Below are 16,955 nucleotides of genomic sequence, written 5' to 3' on the forward strand. Positions count from 1 at the left end.
TTTTTGAGAAAGTCTCGAAAATTAAGGGAAGGCACTTCAAACTAGTTTTCTAACGCTTTCAGTAATGTGTCTTTCTACAAACCTGTTTTGCAGTGTTCCTGCAAGGGCTGGTGTGGGAACAAGCAATGCGGGTGCAGGAGACAAAAGTTGGACTGTGGCATGGACTGCAGCTGTGACCTCACAAAGTGTAGGAACCGTCAGCAAGGCAAGGTAGGATCAGTGCTATTGCCCCTCCCCATCTCTTCAGACCTCCCACTAATCTCTGCTCTTTTCTTCTATCTTCCATCCTGAAACCTGGAATCTCCTACACAGCTCTTCCTACCCTGCTCCTTCCCTCTGCAGCCAGAAGGAGAGACATCTCACTTCTCAATGCTTCTTCCTCACTGCTAGCCCATCCACACAAACCACAGCCCTTCCCAGGAGATTCCCAAGGATGCAGCTCCCCACCTCCAGCCTTGGCTGTAAAGTTTCTGTACAGTCTCTGAGGCAGGAACAAGGAACAGGAAATCAGGCATTTACAAGCATATAGACACGCAGGATTAAATTCATGCAGAGGCTTAGCTGGAACCATAAGGGCCGTATGCTGAGGTGGCAGCTTCCAGGAAGGAAGTTAATCCTTCTGACATCTTGAGGCATTAGTTACTTAGACCCTCTCCATGGGAACCAGCTATTCCATGGTTCTAGGAGAAGACCCACAGGAACTTGGTCTTTCTAATAGTCACTGTTGTGAGCCAAGTTAACTGTAACTGTCCTCCTGATATCGCTCCCAGGAATAGCAAACTCAGGGAAACAAAATGTGCACTGAGAAGGGCAGCACCAAGCAGGTCAGATGCCCATATTTGCCTTACACCTACCTGTACCTACAGCAAAAGCTCACTCCTACAGCTCTCTGTGCGATAATAATTCTGGCAAGCTTAGTCTGATGGTCGTTCATCGTGCATTTCTTGAGCATCTACATGTGAACAGTTTTGCCCTAGGTCTTCTATTAAAAACACTTCTAAGGTAGGTAGCCATTAGAGGACTAAAATGGCAAGCTACAGGTTAGGCTAAGAATCCTAGAAGTAGCAGAGACCTTGGGATTCTCTATGCCTGTGTTTTTTTCAATTTAGATTCTAGAGTCCTGTGATGGCTCCATGAAAGTGCCCCTGAGCATAGAAGCATGGCCTGACTCAGTTTGACCCCATGTCAACCAAAGCAGTTTGCTCTTTACGTACTTACATAATAGGCTTCCTCTTAGGATTTAACTTGTAAAAACCACTCATCTAGTCCATTGCTTCCATTTTACAGAGAAGGACACTAAGGCCCAGAGATAAGCATATGTGATTCACTTGATGTTACACAGCTGGTTGTGACAGCTAAGATTAGCCCTCAGGCTCCCTGACTCTTAATCCAGTCCTATTTCCATGACAACAGGTTATAATTCTAATCCAAGCTCTACCACAGAGTCCCCTTGCTACCTAAGTAACTTCTCTCTCTTGGCCTCAGTTTCCTTCTCTGAAAGGAAAATTAATACAGACAACACCCTGTAGAGGTGATAAAAAGGATATTGCAAATTGTAGAATGGGGAAGATTAATCAAAGCAACTACCAGGGCTTCGCCTTGTTTTAAGCCTTGCCTCGTGATGTATCCTGTGCCGCTATCCTACCTAGTCCTTTGCCTTCAGAAGCTGCCATCAAGCATTGTGACCTCCCCAAGCAGGGTCTCCCTGCGACTTGCTTAGACTGATTTTGAGGCCCTCAGAGCTGGTACCTCACTGGTTGAAGGAGAGCGGACTGATTTTGTAACCCTGGTAGCTGGATTTCTAATAGCCTGTCTGCTCCATTCTCAGGATAGCTTGGGCACTGTTGAGCGGACCCAGGATTCCGAAGGTTCCTTCAAACTGGAGGATCCCACAGAGGTGACCCCGGGATTAAGCTTCTTCAACCCCGTCTGTGCCACTCCCAACAGCAAGGTAGGTGGGCTAAAGGGCAGGCATTTCCAGCTGTCTTAGCGTCCATCTCTGCATTAGCTGTGACAGAGAACGGTGGGAGAAAAGGGGTACAAGTATAATCCACTTGCTGGGGACTGGGAATCAGGCATAGGCTGGAGTCTGTTTTCTTCCACAGAGCAATCTTAGAGGACACGTGGTTCTACTGGGAGTGTGCTGAGCATTTGTAATGGCTAGGTTGGGTTAAGCCTCTGCCCCTACCTAGGATCTGGTCATACCTGTCTCTGTCCTTCCTAGATCCTGAAAGAGATGTGTGATGTGGAGCAGGTGCTGTTAAAGAAGACAGCTCCAGCGACCTCCTCCCTTGGCCTCCCAGAGTCGATACACGTAGCAACAGAATCCCAAGAAAATAAAGCTCCAGGGAAGAAAAAGAAACGAGCTCTGGCCAGCAACATCAGCTTCTTTTCTGGCTGCTCCCCTATTGAAGAAGAGGCCCACTGAAGTTGGACTCGTCATTTCGGCCCCAGTCTGGCTTGGGAGATGCTTGCAGCCAGAAAGGGTTTTTTAATGACTCCTCTGGATTTCAGGTTTCCTGCTGTTTAAAAGAAGGGACAGCGTGTTACTGAAAGGGAGGGAAACTTTTTTGGATGTTGGCCCTCAGTCTCTAGCCCCCCAGACCCAGACTACTACTCTGTCTTCTCCAGGAGGATGCTAAGCCACCTGCAGAAGCGAGAACCAACTGACCTTCCTGACAACTCATCAGAAACCAGTCCCCAGCACAGTCTAGCTCTTTCTTATTTGTGAGCAGCTAAGGCCGTCTCCAGACGAGGCTGAGGCTGTCTTATCTCTGGGTTATCTCAGCTTAACAGCGGAGCAAATGGCAGAACCTGGCCTGAGCTGGAGGGCTGGCACCTATCCTTCAGGAATGGGGTTGGGATCTTTCCTGCCCTGACCGTCTCTGGATTTTAAGTGTTTTAACAGTACCCTCCATTGTCTTCCATGTTGCTGAGGTAAATGAAATATTTTTAAATGTTAATGTTAATTAAATAAATAAATCTTAGCCCATCTACTGTTTGGAAAGATCTTTCCGTGCTGGAGGGAGAAAGACAATTTCAACCTATGTTCCTCAGCCCCGGGACATGCTGTTAAGGAGAGTCAGCGTGAGTACCTCACTGCCTTGTAGTGGCCCTCATCCCTCAGGGCAGGATGGAGCACCATGTCGGGCCTTTGTGTTGCTCTGCAGCCTTAGGAAATTGCAATAATACTAGCAAAGCCAGTGGCCTGGCCTCCACTGGAGAGCCTGCCTAGCCTCCAGATTTGGGAGGAAGGAACCATATTTACAAAGTATCTCCATGCACCTGCCACAATCCACAATTTTATTTGCTCCTCACAAAAAACTCAAGGTGGATAGGTGTCCTTATTTTGCAGATGAGGAAACTGAGATACAAAGAAGTTAAGTAACTTATCTAAAGTTACAAAGTTAGTGAGTAATAGAGGATAGGTGTCCTTATTTTGCAGATGAGGAAACTGAGATACAAAGAAGTTAAGTAACTTATCTAAAGTTACAAAGTTAGTGAGTAATAGAGCTAGGACTTAACCCAGGTCTAACACCAAAGCTTCTTGTGTAAGTGTAGAGAGGCAGGGGTGGCCATTCCTAATGCCCTGATTTCTTGGCGTAGCATGGGTGTGGGACAACACTGCTGCCCAGTCCCAGGACGGCTCAGCACACCGGCTGCCTGCTTTCTCCTTTGAAAGGGGAGAGGAGGGGCGTGGCTTACTCCTTACTATGCATCAAGGTTCTCCATCTCTGCTTAAAGCTAAAATGGGGCCAGCCTTGGAATGCCAAACACTGGCTGCTGACTCACTTTGCTGCCTTCTAAAGAGTTTGCAAGCCCTGGGCTTCATATCCATGCATTCTGAATCCCAGCTCCCTCCCCTCAGCAAAAAAAAAGCTCCCAAAGAACCGCCCAGAACTCAGCACATGAAAGCCAAGACTCCTCTAGAATCCAACGGAGCCCAAGCAAAGGAAACTGAAGGACAACCTGCCTAGAATGAAGCCTGCAGGAGGACTAGGTGACTTGGTAGCCTTCTCTGGCCTCCTGCCAGCAAGCAGCCTTGCTTCTCTTTGCATTTTAATGCAGAGGGAGCAAGGGAGCCTCTGCCATTGCCAACTAGAGCCCCTGGATACAATGGGAAGGCAGAGAGGGAGGGGGCGGCGGCTCTTGGCATAAGAGAGCCAGTCCTCCTTCTCACTGTTCCAAATCCAGTACGTGTAGGGGGAGGGGTAAATGAGCTTTTCCCCAGAGAAGACATCCTTTCCCACCAACACTCTGCTAGCCCCCAGGCTTCAAGCCACTACATTAGCCAAAGGTAGAGAGGGAAGGTCAGTCAAGCCAGCTCCCAGCCCCCAGCCCACCCAGAACCCTGAGCTTTAGCGCTAAGCTGACTACAACGCGCTAGCCAGCCCTCTCCTGCTGGTGGTATAGTAACAGCATCTCTTGCATATGTTCATCTTTCAAAAGCCTGTGACCCTAACATACACTCCTCAAATGATTCTGGGGAAGAGACTTTAGATGCCTTGGGGACAAGGCAGCAGGAATGACTCAAGTCTCAGCATGCCCTGAATGAGCATCTCCTGCCTGGGGTGACGAGGGGAAGGAGAGGGCTGCTAGTGTCACCCAGAATCCACAAGGCCCATGGGGACCCCTGATCCAGAAACAGGACGACTTGCTGCCCAGAGTTCAGGAAGTAGCTTACACCTCTGTCTCTTCTAGATGCACCTTGCAGAAGTGGAAGCAGGATCCCAAGAGGGAAGGGAGGCTGATGAATCAAGGCTGTCCTCTCAGGGAGCTTGAGACCAGATGCTAGACTTCCTCACATGCACACAGCCCCCCCCCCACCCCCCGCCTTCCCAGGGGGCTGGCTGGGCCCCTTCTCCTCACTGCCAAGTTGCAAAGTTGTGTGGTCACCTCCCCCCAGCTTCCCGCCTGCCCATGCCCTCAGCCCTCGCCTCCCTGAGCCAGGACAAAGGCCCAGCAGTGACTGAGAGGGGAACAGGAGGAGGGACAGAGGGATGGGGAAGGCTGCACAAAGGAATTCCTCACCCCGAGCCCCTGACCGGCAGCAAGTAAAGAAGCAGATCTGCTCTCCCTCCCCCTTCCTCCCTCCCATCTTCCCACCAGGGCTGGGCACTGGCCATAGAGCCACTGCAGGACCCGCATAGTCTCCTGTAGGTGGCAACAGTGCCACCTGTTTGACTGGTGGGGCTGAGCCAAGGACTGAAGAGGGAGGAGGCAGACAACTCGGAGAGGAGCTGAGAAGCAGTGCAGAGCAGAGAGCAGAGCAGAGCTGCCGCTGAGAAAAGGTGTGAGGGCTCGGGAAGGCTGGGGGGCTACAGGTGGGAGCAGCAGGGATTGGGCCCAGGGATTAAGCAGCACCCTTGCTCAGCTCCCCTGATTGGGGTTTGCAGTCTCCTCAGATGCTGACCCCATCCTCCAGACAGCTCCTGGAGGGAGGTGGGACTCTGGAAGGCAGTGTCTAGGGTGCAGGGGCAGGACCTGAGGGGAGGCAGGAGGTGCGGATGGAGCCCAGGGCAGGCTACTACAACCCAGTCCCCGATGGGAAGAGGCAGGGGCCTCCATTTGGGATGGCTTTTTCCTGGGAGCGGAGAGGTTTCCTTCCTCTAGCCCTTCCCCCAGCTCCAGCCCCCCACTCCTCCATGCCCTACCCCAACCCTCCTATCCCAAGGCAAGCATAGGGTAAGGAGGGCAGTTTCAGGAGCAGCTACACCCTCCCTCCCTCTCAGGGCCCGGCCACTGTGCACCTCCCTAAAACTCCACAGCCTCAGGGGAGCCCAGATGGCAAGGGTTTGTGTCCCTTAGACCTCACAAACTTTGGGTGTATCCAGGGCTCCTTTACACATTCAAAATCATCTAGAAACCCATTTGTACTGACAGCCACTAGTGCACACACATGTACAAATGCTGACACAAATTACACACCCTCTCGGTTAGAATCACAGTCACACACCCAACCTAATTTGGGGATCAGCAAGCCAGCTCGGTCTTAGCCTGACCCAGAAGTGCAAGGTACAGGGATCCTCTGCCCCAAGACAGCCACATCCCCCACTCACACCTTTGCCCTGTATTTGTTGCACTTTCACCAAAGTGACCTCAGAGGGTGGGGCCCTTGAAAGGGGGAAGGCGGAGACTGGGTTCCTGGCTGGGGTTGGGGGACGACTGGGCAGGAAGGGACAGCACTGGAGTGAGAGGGCTTGGGTTTTCCAGGTGTGTGCTGGCAGGAAAAGGGTTCCTTCAGAAGGCTGGGAGTGACCCTTCTGAAGGCTGGCAGTGACCCAGATGGCCTGTTCCCCTCAAGTCTTCCTCTTACGGGCAGTGGCCCCTGCCCCCTGCCCCCTGGGAGGTGGAGACAGAGATCTTTCAGTCAGGGCTTTGTGATGTGTGCAGTCTCTGTATCCATAGCAACTGGCCAATTAGCTGGGCCTCCCTTAGCCTCAGGTCAGAACTGGAACCTCTGCTTCAGGTTACTCCTGGTTCCTGGGGTGGAAGGCTTTCCAACAGAGGGCTGCCTGAAGCTCGGCCAGATCTGCCTCAACTTGCTGAACTCAGTTTGCCCCACCCGGGGCAGTTTCTCCTAAGTCCCCACCCTGGGTAAGCACTCAATCCCCAGAGCTGGATGCTGTTAAATGGGGAGGAGTTGGAGAGAGTGGGTGTGAATCCTCTCTGCAAAGAGGCTGGACCTCCTGGATGTCCCACTGACTTTCCAGGTATCCAGATTAAAGGGAAAGAGACCCCGGAGATTGTCCCCCTTTGCTCACCTCCTCATCCAATCTGGCACTTGAGGCCTGCCCTGTGACCTCTGTTGCTGAGCAGCGGCCCAGGCCTCTGCTCCTCTCCTGGGCTTCTTAGATACACTGGGAGGGAGGCTGGGATCTGTCTCCTGCCAGGGTCCCTGATGGCCAAGTGTCCCTTCCCCCAGGCCCTCACCATGGCCAAGTCCCCCGGCTGCTGCTCCGTCTGGGCCCGCTGCCTCCACTGCCTGTATAGCTGCCACTGGAGGAAATGCCCCAAAGAGAGGATGCCAACCAGCAAGGTGGAGTAGGGATGGGGGGCCAGAAGTCCGAGGCAGAGGCCTCTTAGGAGGGATAAGGAGGCCAAGTGTGCTCAGAGGCAGCTGGGGGGAAGGGGCTTTCTCTCCCCAGGAAGAAAATCTCCCTCAAATATGAAAAGAGCAGCCTGCAGAGCAGAGCAGCCCAACGCCTGGCAGGAAGCCCCCTTGAGCTGCCATTTGTTGGGGACTCTGAGCTGGAAGTGGGGATCGGCTATGAGCTTCTCTCCTGCCCCTTTGCAGTGCGACTGCATCTGGTTTGGTCTGCTCTTCCTCACCTTCCTCCTCTCCCTGGGCTGGCTGTACATCGGGCTCATCCTTCTCAATGACCTGCACAACTTCAACGAGTGTGTCATGGACCCCCTCTTCCTCAGCATACATGTCAACCTACTCCGAACCCTGGGACACCTGGGTGCTCAGTCATCCCCAGCCCTGCCCAGCTCTCCTGCTACCTAACCACCTTAGAAAATCCCTCCCCGAAGTCTCCCCAACCCTTGGAGCCCCCCCCCCCCCCCCCCCCCCCCCCCCCCCGCCCCACGAAGAGTTTCCTCTCACTCCTTTCTAGTCCTCTTTCTGAATCCACCCATCCCAACTCCCCTCAGGCCACTATTAACACCCCTTCCCCCACTCGGACACTTCCCTCTCCCCTCCCACAGATTCCTGTTCAACCACTGGGGACACTGGATGGACTGGTCCCTGGCATTCCTGCTGGTCATCTCTCTACTGGTCACATATGCATCCCTGCTATTGGTGGGCCTAACCCCCACCTCGGCCCTTCCTTCCTGCTCAGCTCTACCCACCTGGCCACTGAGGGGAGGGTGGGAGGGAGGTGTCAGACTGGAAAACCCCACCTTAGTAACCCCTCTTTGCACCTCATTACTCCCACCACCCTCTGCCCCCAGCTCCTGGCCCTGCTCCTGCGGCTCTGTGGCCAGCCTCTGCGTCTGCACAGCGTCCACAAGGTAGAGTGCGGATGGGACCGAGCGGGAGAGGGGGCCACTGGGCCCAGCACTTGGCCAGCTATTTGCCAAGGCCTTCATTATTCTATCCCCAGGCTTGAGCTCAGGACCTGAGGCCCAGCAAATATTTGTTGAGTGAAAGAAGGAAAGTGGATGAGTCAGGAGAAGGGAATGGTCTTGTTTTCTTAGTGAGGGGGCAGCCCAGGTAGCCATAAGCCCAGGCTGACACAGAAGGTCCCATTCATCCCTGGTCCCCCAGGTGCTGCTACTCTTCATTATGCTTCTTGTGGCCGCTGGCCTTGTGGGACTGGACATCCAATGGCAGCAGGAGTGGCGTAGCTTACGTCTGTCACTGCAGGTGAGTGGCTGGTCTCCAGTGCCTAAGTGGGGGCCTCGGCCTATGGCCAACCCCAGGACATATCTTGCTCCCTGGTCCCCTACAAGTGCAAGTAGCTCTGAATTCCAAAAGTCAGGTCCTAGGAGGAGAAGGGGAGGGGCACTAGGAAGAAGAGCCCTCCTCACCAGCTCTTGTCCACAGGCCACAGCCCCATTCCTTCATATCGGAGCAGTTGCTGGCATCACCCTTCTGGCCTGGCCTGTGGCTGATACCTTCTACCGTATCCACCGAAGAGGTGCCAACTCCACTCCCCCACACACCCTCCCTGGCCATCAATGCTGCTGCCTGCCGCTGCCCAGTTTCCTGCAACTGCACTCTGTTTTCTGCCCCCAGGGCTCACCCGTTGTCCTTTCTCCATAGCCTGCCCCCTACTCCCCGCAGGTCCCAAGATTCTGCTACTGTTCTTATTTTTTGGAATTGCCCTGGCCAGCTACCTGGCCCCCCTGTGCATCTCCTCACCCTGTATCATGGAACCCAGAGACTTACCTCCCAAGCCGGGGCTGGTGGGACACCGAGGGGCCCCCATGGTAAGTGCTGGGCAGAATGCTGGCAGGGCGGGGAGGGTCTGCCCCTCCAGGCTGTAGCGGCCAGGCCTGTGGGTCCCCAGGCTCCTATCCTTCCCTGCTACCTCCTTACCAAGTCCCTTTCCCAGCTGGCCCCCGAGAACACCCTGATGTCCCTGCGGAAGACGGCTGAATGTGGAGCTGCTGTGTTCGAGACCGACGTGATGGTCAGGTGAGGGAAGCTGGGGGACTGAGGGACGCAGCAGGGGAGCTCTGGAAACAATGACCAGCCCCAGAGCTTGGCCCTCTGACACCCCTTGTGCCCTCAGCTCCGACGGTATCCCCTTCCTCATGCATGACGAGCACCTGAGTAGGACCACAGATGTGGCCTCTGTGTTCCCAACCCGAATCACCACCCACAGCAGTGACTTCTCCTGGGCAGAACTGAAGAGACTCAATGCTGGGGCCTGGTTTTTAGAGGTGAGGAGGTCAGCCTCTGGGAAGAGGCAGCCATCCGCAGGAGCACTCAGGGCAGAGTTCATTCATTGATAAGTATTTGCTGAGCCCTGTGCTGGGCAACAGGTATACAGTCTCTGCTCTCAAGTCACTCCCTCCTGGTAAAGAAGAGAGTCTAGGCAACAGGCTATCAGAATATGAAAGCTAGAGTGATAACAGTATCTTTACTGGGTAAAGAGGAGAGAGAGAGGAGTCACTGTTTGGCAGGTTGGCTGTGGGAGAGGATCAGGAGCGGTTTCACAGGAGAAGATCCCTGAGCAGCACATGAAATGCGAGTGGTTTTTAAGATGGGCAAGGCAGGGAACAGGAATTCTAGTCAGAGGGAAGAGCATGTGTAAAGCCCAAAAGGATGATGAAGTGTTTCTAGGGAACAAAACGTGGCTCAGTGGAACTGGGAGAGAAAATTCCTGGAAGGAGTAGGTGGTGAGACTGGCTAGGGGAGCAGAGGTCTCGGAGGGCTTCGCATGCCAGGCCAAAAGGCGTGGGCCTCAATCCTGCAGGTGATGGAAAATAGCTGAAAGGATACTTTATCGTTTCAGTTCTTCTTTTTCTGATTACAAAATACATGTTCCTTGAAAAAAAAAAAAAAAAAAAAAAAGGTAAAACATCAGAGAAATAACCTAGAAATTGATGTCTCCCATAATCGAACTCCTCTGAGATATTCACTGTCAACAGTGGGTACATATTCTATATATACATACATATACACACACACACACATATATATATGTATACATGCACATATATACTTCCCATTTTGCACAAATAGGATCACTTAATGTATTCTTCGGCAACTTGATTTCTTTTTTTTTCATTTAACTCTGTATATGATGATACATCAGAATGATTAAGAGCAAAGCATCTGAGTTTGAATCCTGGCTTCACCACTTACTAGCTGTGAGCCTGGGCAACATTCATTAGTCTCTCTGTGCTTCATTTTCCTCATCTGTAAAATTAGAATAATAACAGTACCTACCTTGTACACTTCCTGGCACATAGTAAATAATGTGTTAGATAGCTCGCTTTTTCCATGTCAGTAATTAGAGGGTAAGGTCATTAGTTGATTACAAGGGGAGAAGAGGAGAGTGGCAGAGGTTCAGAATAGCTATTTGAAGGAATGGGGAGGGAGCAAATCAAGAACAAGTAAAAGGATGGCTAAGTGATACTACAAGCAAAAAATAGGACTACAGTGCCAACAGTCCACATGGTGTGCTCTGTCTCCAATTCGAGGGGTGGAGGAGGCAGACAATGGTAGAATTGAATCAGAGTTTAGAATTTGTAGGGCAGGTGGGGCAGGAAAGGAGTTGAGGGTGCTGTGGAAAATTAGTTTAAGCTGTGGACGAACCATGGGTAGGGGATGTAGGTGCGGTCAGAAAGGGACTGATGCACTGGGAGGAAAGCAAGGGGTCAAGATCCCAGAGGTCTCTGTGAGACCAAAGAGAAAGTGTAGCAGGAGAGAGGAAGTTAGGAAACTGGGAGAGTAGGAGGTTGGGGTCAGAGTAAGGTGATAGAAGGTCTGGAAAAGACCACAGTGTGAAGAAATACAGACCCTGGCTCAGAGGTGGGCAGAAGCTGAACACAAGTAGGGGAAATGAGTGAAGATGGTGAGGATGGGAGATGGCCTGGAGGCTTCTTCTGGTCTTGAAATAATTTTCCTATTCTTATAGAGGCGACCCTTCTGGGGGGCCAAGCAGCTGTCAGGCACTGATCGGAAAGAGGCTGAGAATCAGACAGTGCCAACCTTGGAAGAACTACTGAAGGAAGCTGCCGTCCTCAACATTTCCATCATGTTTGACCTGCGCCGCCCCCCGCCAAACCATACATACCATGATACTTTTGTGAACCAGACATTGGAGACTGTGCTGAGTGCAAGGGTGCCCCAAGACATGGTGATACTGCCAGGACCCCAAGTGCCCCTTCTTGCTCCTCCCCCCACCACCTTTCGTGGGCTAATTTTGAGGCTGGCCCCTGCCCCAGGGCCCTACCTCAGCTCATATACCCCATTCTGTTGTCAAACCTCTCTGCCCCTTCCCCTGCCCTTGGAATCCTCAGGCCTTCCCCAACTTCATGCCCATCCTCCGTTAACCACAGGTCCTTTGGCTACCAGACGAAGATCGGGCTAAAGTACAACAACGAGCACCCAAAATGCGCCAGATATATGGACAGCAGGGAGGCAACAGAACTGAGAGGCCCCAGTATCTCAACCTCCCCTATCAAGACCTGCCACTGTTGGATATCAAGTGAGTGCCAGAGGAAAGGAGCTGAGGGTATCACATGAGGCTTAAGGGTGGGGAAGAGCCTATGCAGAGAGGGCAAATGCCATTCATTCATTTACTCATACAACAAGTATTTATCAAACACTTGCTATGTATAAAGCACTATTTATTGCAGGCTTTGGGTGTACTAGTGAAAAAGACACACCATAAACCACTGAACAAACTATATGCATATTGGATAGTGATAAGTGATATGAAGACAATAAAATGGGGAGATGTAGTAGAGCAGTTGGGGTTGGGGAGTGAGGGGCTAGGGAGGGGCCACGTTAGGAGGAGTGGTTCAAGAATTGGTGTCTGGGCTGAGACCAGACGGGTCACAAGGAGCTAACGATGAGAAGAGCTGCAGAAGAGCAGAAACAGCGCCACTGAGCAAGGGGAAGGCGAGGCTGGAGAGGTAGGCAGGGGCCAAATTGGGTAGGACCTTGTAGGCTACGAGAAGGATTTTAGCTTTCATTCTACATCAAAGAGGTAAGCGTAAGAGAAGAAGAATCCAGGAGACAGAGGCTAGAGAGTATCAGCTGTGAGCTGGGCCCCAGAAGCTGACCCAGCCAGTAAACATGATGGACTTCAAAACATGTGGTTGCCAAAGTCTCTTATAAAGTCCTTGTGGTCAAATAGAAAAAATGTGGACTAAATGATAGCTCAGTTATCGTAAGCATTTCAAGGACATTTCACCAAGCTGTCACCATGGAGGAAGACATGACATCAGGTTTGGTCCTTACCTTAGTCTTGTCCTGGTCAACAATGACTGCCGATCATCTTTCCAGAAGACATGAATTGGTAATGAATACACTGACAATGAAATCGAGGCCCTGAAAGGTCTAAGCACTCTAAGATGATGGGCCAAATGTACCAAGATGAAATGCAACAGGGATAGATATAAAGACCTATGTTTGGGGCCTAGAAGAAGCTCAAATGCACAAAGACAAGAGAGGAGACACTGGCATCAGCAGGAATGTGTGTGAGAAAGACCAGGGCTTTGACTGAACACTATGCATAATAAGTCACCAGTGGCATGAAACATTGCCAAAAACTAACCTGACCCTGCGCTGCCTTCATACAGGCAGGGTACCCAGAAGGCAGGAGTTTTGCTCTATTCAAAGCTGGTCCAAGCCCACCTGGGATATGTTCAGATGCACCCCCCCATACTTTCAAAGGGACTCCAAATGATAAATTGGAGTAAGACCAGATTAGAGAGGTTTGTGTGGTGAAAGGAATGATAAGCCAGGTCCTAAGAGTAATAGTTAAAGGAACTGGGGCTGTTGGGTGTGGAGAAGAGAAGACTCAGGGGGGTGTGGTCACTGTTCCTCAGACCTCTGAAGGGCTGTCATAGGACAAAGAGGAGAGACACATCCATGTGGCCCCAGACAGCAAAGCTAGGACCCATAGTTGGAATCCACTAAGAGAGAGAGTTTAGCTATGCAAAGAACATCACTTTTGGTCAGGGGCTGCTATGCAAAGGTAGAACTGATAACTCCTTGGCAATGACACTGTAGATTCAAGCACAGGCGGGGGCTGCCTCCCATGCCTCGTGCCCCACAATTCTGTTTCTTTCCCGCTTTCACAGGGCACTGCACCAGGATAATGTCTCAGTGAACCTATTTGTAGTGAACAAGCCCTGGCTCTTCTCCCTACTCTGGTGTGCAGGGGTGGATTCGGTCACCACCAACGACTGCCAGCTGCTGCAGCAGATGCACTACCCTGTCTGGCTTATTGTAAGGGCTCTGGGACTGTCACCCTTCTTCCTCTTTTCCCATTCCTGCTTTTTCTTAACCCCATCCTTCTTTTCCTCACTTATTTCCCCCCACATACTACCTTTGGGGTGCTGGCCACTGACAGGGACCTTTTCCTCTTCCCATAGCCCCCTCAGACCTACCTTATGATGTGGATCGTTACTGATTGTGTCTCTACCCTGCTGCTTTTGTGGACTTTTCTGCTCCAGGGGTGAGTGCTTTGTGCCTTGCCTTTCTGGGTCTTTATTCTACCCAGGGTCCTGGTGATGAGGCTGATTCAGACTCATAGATGCTGCCTGGGGCTTGGGGTTTGGTCTGTTTGGTTCCTCTGAGATTCTTAGACCCTTGCTTATATAGTTATGCGCCACATAACAACGTTTCGGTCAACAATGGTGGTCCTATAAGATTAGTACCATAAAGGTAGGTGTGTAGTAGGCTATACCACCTAGGTTTGTGCGAGTACACTCTATGATGTTCGCACAATGACAAAATCGCCTAATAATGCATTTCTCAGAACATATTCCCATCGATAAGCAACATCTGATTGTACCCCAAATTGGCTTGAACCTGGGAAAGGCAGTTTGAGGGAACCTGGGGTTAAAATGTTGTGCTTGAAGCTGGCTGAACTCACAGAGGGAAGCTTTTCTCCCTACAGGAGATGTGCTAAGGAGAAAGAGAGAACTGGTAAGAACTTTCTCCCCTCACCTCATTTTTCTCCTCTTCTAGCCTTCCCCTTGCTCACTCCCTATATGCCCTCCCCACCCCCAGGCTTAGAAACAGCAGTGCTGCTGACCAGGATCAACAATTTCTTAATGGAGTGATGCTCTTCCCAGGAGCCCCACCAGCAGGAGTCTCAGGCCTGTCTGCATTGGCCAATGGCAAAGAAGGGAGAATGGCTGAAGTGGAACGTTAGCATGTTTGGGGTGGGGTAAATTTTGCCAACAGGAGTTTTTGAACTATGAGGGCACCCAGATGGTAAGCATGCCCCAAGTTTGCGTGGAATCTGCTCCCCTTGGGGTTTTGACCTGAGATGGTTGGGAAGACAGTGAGTCATGAGAAGTTTCTCCCAAAATGAAACTAGAACAGAGGAAGTGAAAAGGAGATTGCCAAGATAATGTTTCAGACCTGTGCGCGCGTGTTCTTGTGTAGAAGGAACAGGGTGTGTCAGGGACGGGAGAGCTTGGAACAGTGGCTGAAGGAGATGACAAAACGGCCTTTCCTGGAGAACTGTAAGATGATGGAGACACCAACCCTCCTCCCTTCACTGTCTCGCCTGATCCCTGCAATTTAGCTGCTTTCCTGCCTAGAGGCTGGGGGCTAAAGCCCATCTAGCCATGTAATTCTGTGCCCACAGGTAGCTTCTTGCTGTGCACAGCCTTTTCTTCAAGACGGGTTGATTCCTGTATCTTGTCTGTTAATCTGTTAATCAATGAATTTAATTCCCATTTGGTCACAGTCTAATCTTTTCAGTGCTGGGGCTGGGCGGAGGATGCACCTTCTATCTAGCGTCGTATGTGACATGACATTGAGGGGTCCTCACCGGGAGATTCGTGGGTTGGAAGGGGGAGGAGGACCACCTGGGGTTATGAAGGGCTGCAAAGGAGAAGCAGGAGAGCAGCCACCACCGGGGTCATTCTGGGTGGCTGAGGCGCGCCGTGCAGAGTTGCGTTGTAGCGCCATCTTGTGGTCACCTGCCCCAAGAAGAGGGCCGCGTCGGTCGTCAGCATGACGTATTTGCTGAATGCCCCCTGTTTCCTGTGCCGGTTGGGGACTTGTGTCCTTGACTCCGGACCCTGAGGGCATGGTCCGATTTCTACAAGTTTTCTCTTCTCTGGGCTGTGCGCAGGGTCTGGTTTCCGGGCCCGCCTTCCCCTGGAGAAGCAGGTTCCCCAGTGTATTTGCTGCTCGTGAGTTCCTGGGCTAAACGGTTAAGATGACCAATGTGGGGCTAGCCTAGGATGGGGAGACTGGTAGAAGCGGGGCGGGGGGGGGGGGGGAAGGTGGCTAAGGCCAAAACGGGGATTGGAGGGGGCTCTGTGGCTGACTCTTCAGTTCCCCACCACACCCATATTCGCCCCAGTTCGTGTCTCTACACGAAGGGAAATCGAATTAAGGCGCTGGCGAGCACAGGAGGTTCGGTTCGCAATTCCTCCTCTCTCGCCAGAGTGGGACCTGGAGCACACTAGCACCTCGGGACAAGACCCTACTCGGTTGCAGGGCAGCTCCTGGAACTACAATTCCCAGGATGCTCCCGGCCACTTCCGGCCTCGGGATCGACGGAGGCGGTTTGAATTTGTGTTCCCGCCCCCGCCTCCTCCGGGACCCCGCCCCTTCCTTTCTCTCGCCGCCCCGCCCCCGCCATGCGCACACATGAGGAGACACACAGGCAGGCGTCCACGCCAACATACCTGGCCTGCAGCTGGCGCGGTGGGCGGGGGCGCTGGTGTGCAACTGGCCGGGAGGCAGGAGCGAACGCCGCGGCCGCTGCCTGGTCCCGGTCCTCACCGGGGTCCACGCAGCCTTGTACCGGGCAGCTCTCCTTCACTACACAGCCTTTTCAAGCTGCGTTTCCTTAGTTTTCGCCGTTCCCGATCCCGCCCCTCAGTCAGACCGACTGCCGGCCTCAGCTCCGAAGCGCCCAGCCTGTCAGGTACTGCCGGGTTCTCACCTCTCGGCATGTACCTCCTCCCCCCATCCCTCCTCTTCTGTCCCCTCCCAGTCGCCCAGCCTCGCAGGCCTGCAGCCTCTTCCTCCCCTCCCCTTCTGATTTAACCCTGACAACCTCCTGGGTCTCCAACCCCCGCAGCCTCAACCTCGCAGCTCCCAGGCTCTCAGCTGCAGTCCTCTAAGCTCAGCGTCCAGACTCCCGGCCAGAATGCCAGGACTCAGCCCTATCCCTAGCCTTGGCTACTCAACCCTGAGCCTGCCACCGCAAATCCTTACTCTTTCCCAAGAGGACTGGACAGCTATGGCGCCCTTAACCTCTATGAGGCCCTGGACTGGAGACTGAGACTGACAAAAACTTGAGCGCGGAGGGCCAGGGGGAGCTGTTCGTTGGAGTTCGGGTGCAGTTGCTCCGTTATTTTTAGCTGCTGACTCACAGCTCCTGGCATCCGGGTTTGGGGCTAGCAGGCTGGGCTAGGGGGCTATTAATAGAGTCAAAGCACAGCCCCGACCCAGTTCAGTATGGAAGTACAGGGAGCAAGGAACCTCCCCCTGCCATCAGGCCTTGTGGAGATGTTGTGGACGGGGGCAGTGGCTGGACCAGTATCTCTCTGGCTGCCATTACCTCAGCCTGGTATCTCTACCTTGGAACTCTTGAGGGAAAGCCCACCACGAGACTCCTGGGCACAACTCTCCCCTGAGCTTGCCATGCCTTGGGGCTCTGCCACAATGCAGCTCCTGTTGTACTAGCTGAGAGTAAAGAAACGAGTCCCAAGTGGAGGGGTTATTGTAGCCACGGCCTTGGCCTGCCTGGCCCTACTCCTGGGCCAGAATGCTAGGTTACTAGCAGGAA

The 16,955-nt window shown here is 52.6% G+C and overlaps 2 protein-coding genes and 1 long non-coding RNA gene across 14 annotated transcripts in view; 2 read left to right on the forward strand and 1 right to left on the reverse strand.

Annotated features, from left to right (window-relative positions):
* The window catches only part of KIF4A (kinesin family member 4A), a 121,299-nt gene extending 118,307 nt beyond the window's left edge, over nt 1-2,992 (forward strand). For 4 of the 5 annotated variants that reach the window (XM_023633649.2, XM_023633651.2, XM_070258718.1 and 1 more), the window contains exons 29-31: nt 94-210; nt 1,829-1,951; nt 2,225-2,992. In XM_023633649.2, coding sequence (XP_023489417.1) covers nt 94-210; nt 1,829-1,951; nt 2,225-2,428 — 444 coding nt within the window. In that variant the 3' untranslated portion in view covers nt 2,429-2,992. Of the gene's footprint in view, nt 1-93; nt 211-1,828; nt 1,952-2,224 lie in introns of those variants that run through there. The other variant, XR_002805395.2, reaches the window with a different exon arrangement.
* Nucleotides 2,993-4,948: 1,956 nt separating this feature from the next.
* GDPD2 (glycerophosphodiester phosphodiesterase domain containing 2) lies at nt 4,949-14,887 on the forward strand. 8 transcript variants are annotated; one of them, XM_005614244.4, is made up of 17 exons: nt 4,949-5,291; nt 6,470-6,597; nt 6,926-7,039; nt 7,298-7,401; nt 7,711-7,804; nt 7,957-8,016; nt 8,273-8,371; nt 8,552-8,645; nt 8,792-8,937; nt 9,063-9,145; nt 9,243-9,393; nt 11,097-11,318; nt 11,521-11,669; nt 13,273-13,420; nt 13,567-13,649; nt 14,094-14,122; nt 14,207-14,887. In XM_005614244.4, exons 3-17 carry the CDS (start codon nt 6,935-6,937, stop codon nt 14,257-14,259), a joined length of 1,620 nt encoding a protein of 539 aa, XP_005614301.1. In that variant the 5' UTR covers nt 4,949-5,291; nt 6,470-6,597; nt 6,926-6,934; the 3' UTR covers nt 14,260-14,887. The 8 variants fall into 8 exon arrangements, with proteins under 8 accessions (XP_005614301.1, XP_070114825.1, XP_070114828.1 ...); XM_070258724.1 differs by having other exon boundaries at nt 4,991-5,291; nt 6,439-6,597; XM_014728954.3 differs by having other exon boundaries at nt 5,159-5,291; nt 8,771-8,937.
* LOC138922021 (uncharacterized) lies at nt 9,575-16,477 on the reverse strand. Its single transcript, XR_011435110.1, has 3 exons — nt 15,847-16,477; nt 14,979-15,358; nt 9,575-10,000 (listed from the first exon to the last, which is right to left on the reverse strand). It is a non-coding gene; the product is annotated as an uncharacterized lncRNA (long non-coding RNA).
* Nucleotides 16,478-16,955: the final 478 nt, after the last annotated feature.

This window comes from Equus caballus, chromosome X (assembly GCF_041296265.1).
Source record: "Equus caballus isolate H_3958 breed thoroughbred chromosome X, TB-T2T, whole genome shotgun sequence".
Lineage (NCBI taxonomy): Eukaryota > Metazoa > Chordata > Mammalia > Perissodactyla > Equidae > Equus > Equus caballus.

Coding starts and splice junctions, on each gene's coding strand:
- GDPD2 (XM_014728954.3), top strand. CDS start 6,935: ATGGCCAAGTCCCCCGGCTGCTGCTCCGTCTGGGCCCGCTGCCTCCAC. Junction 9,394..11,096: donor CTGGGGCCTGGTTTTTAGAG/GTGAGGAGGTCA, acceptor CTATTCTTATAG/AGGCGACCCTTCTGGGGGGC. Junction 13,421..13,566: donor ACTACCCTGTCTGGCTTATT/GTAAGGGCTCTG, acceptor CTCTTCCCATAG/CCCCCTCAGACCTACCTTAT.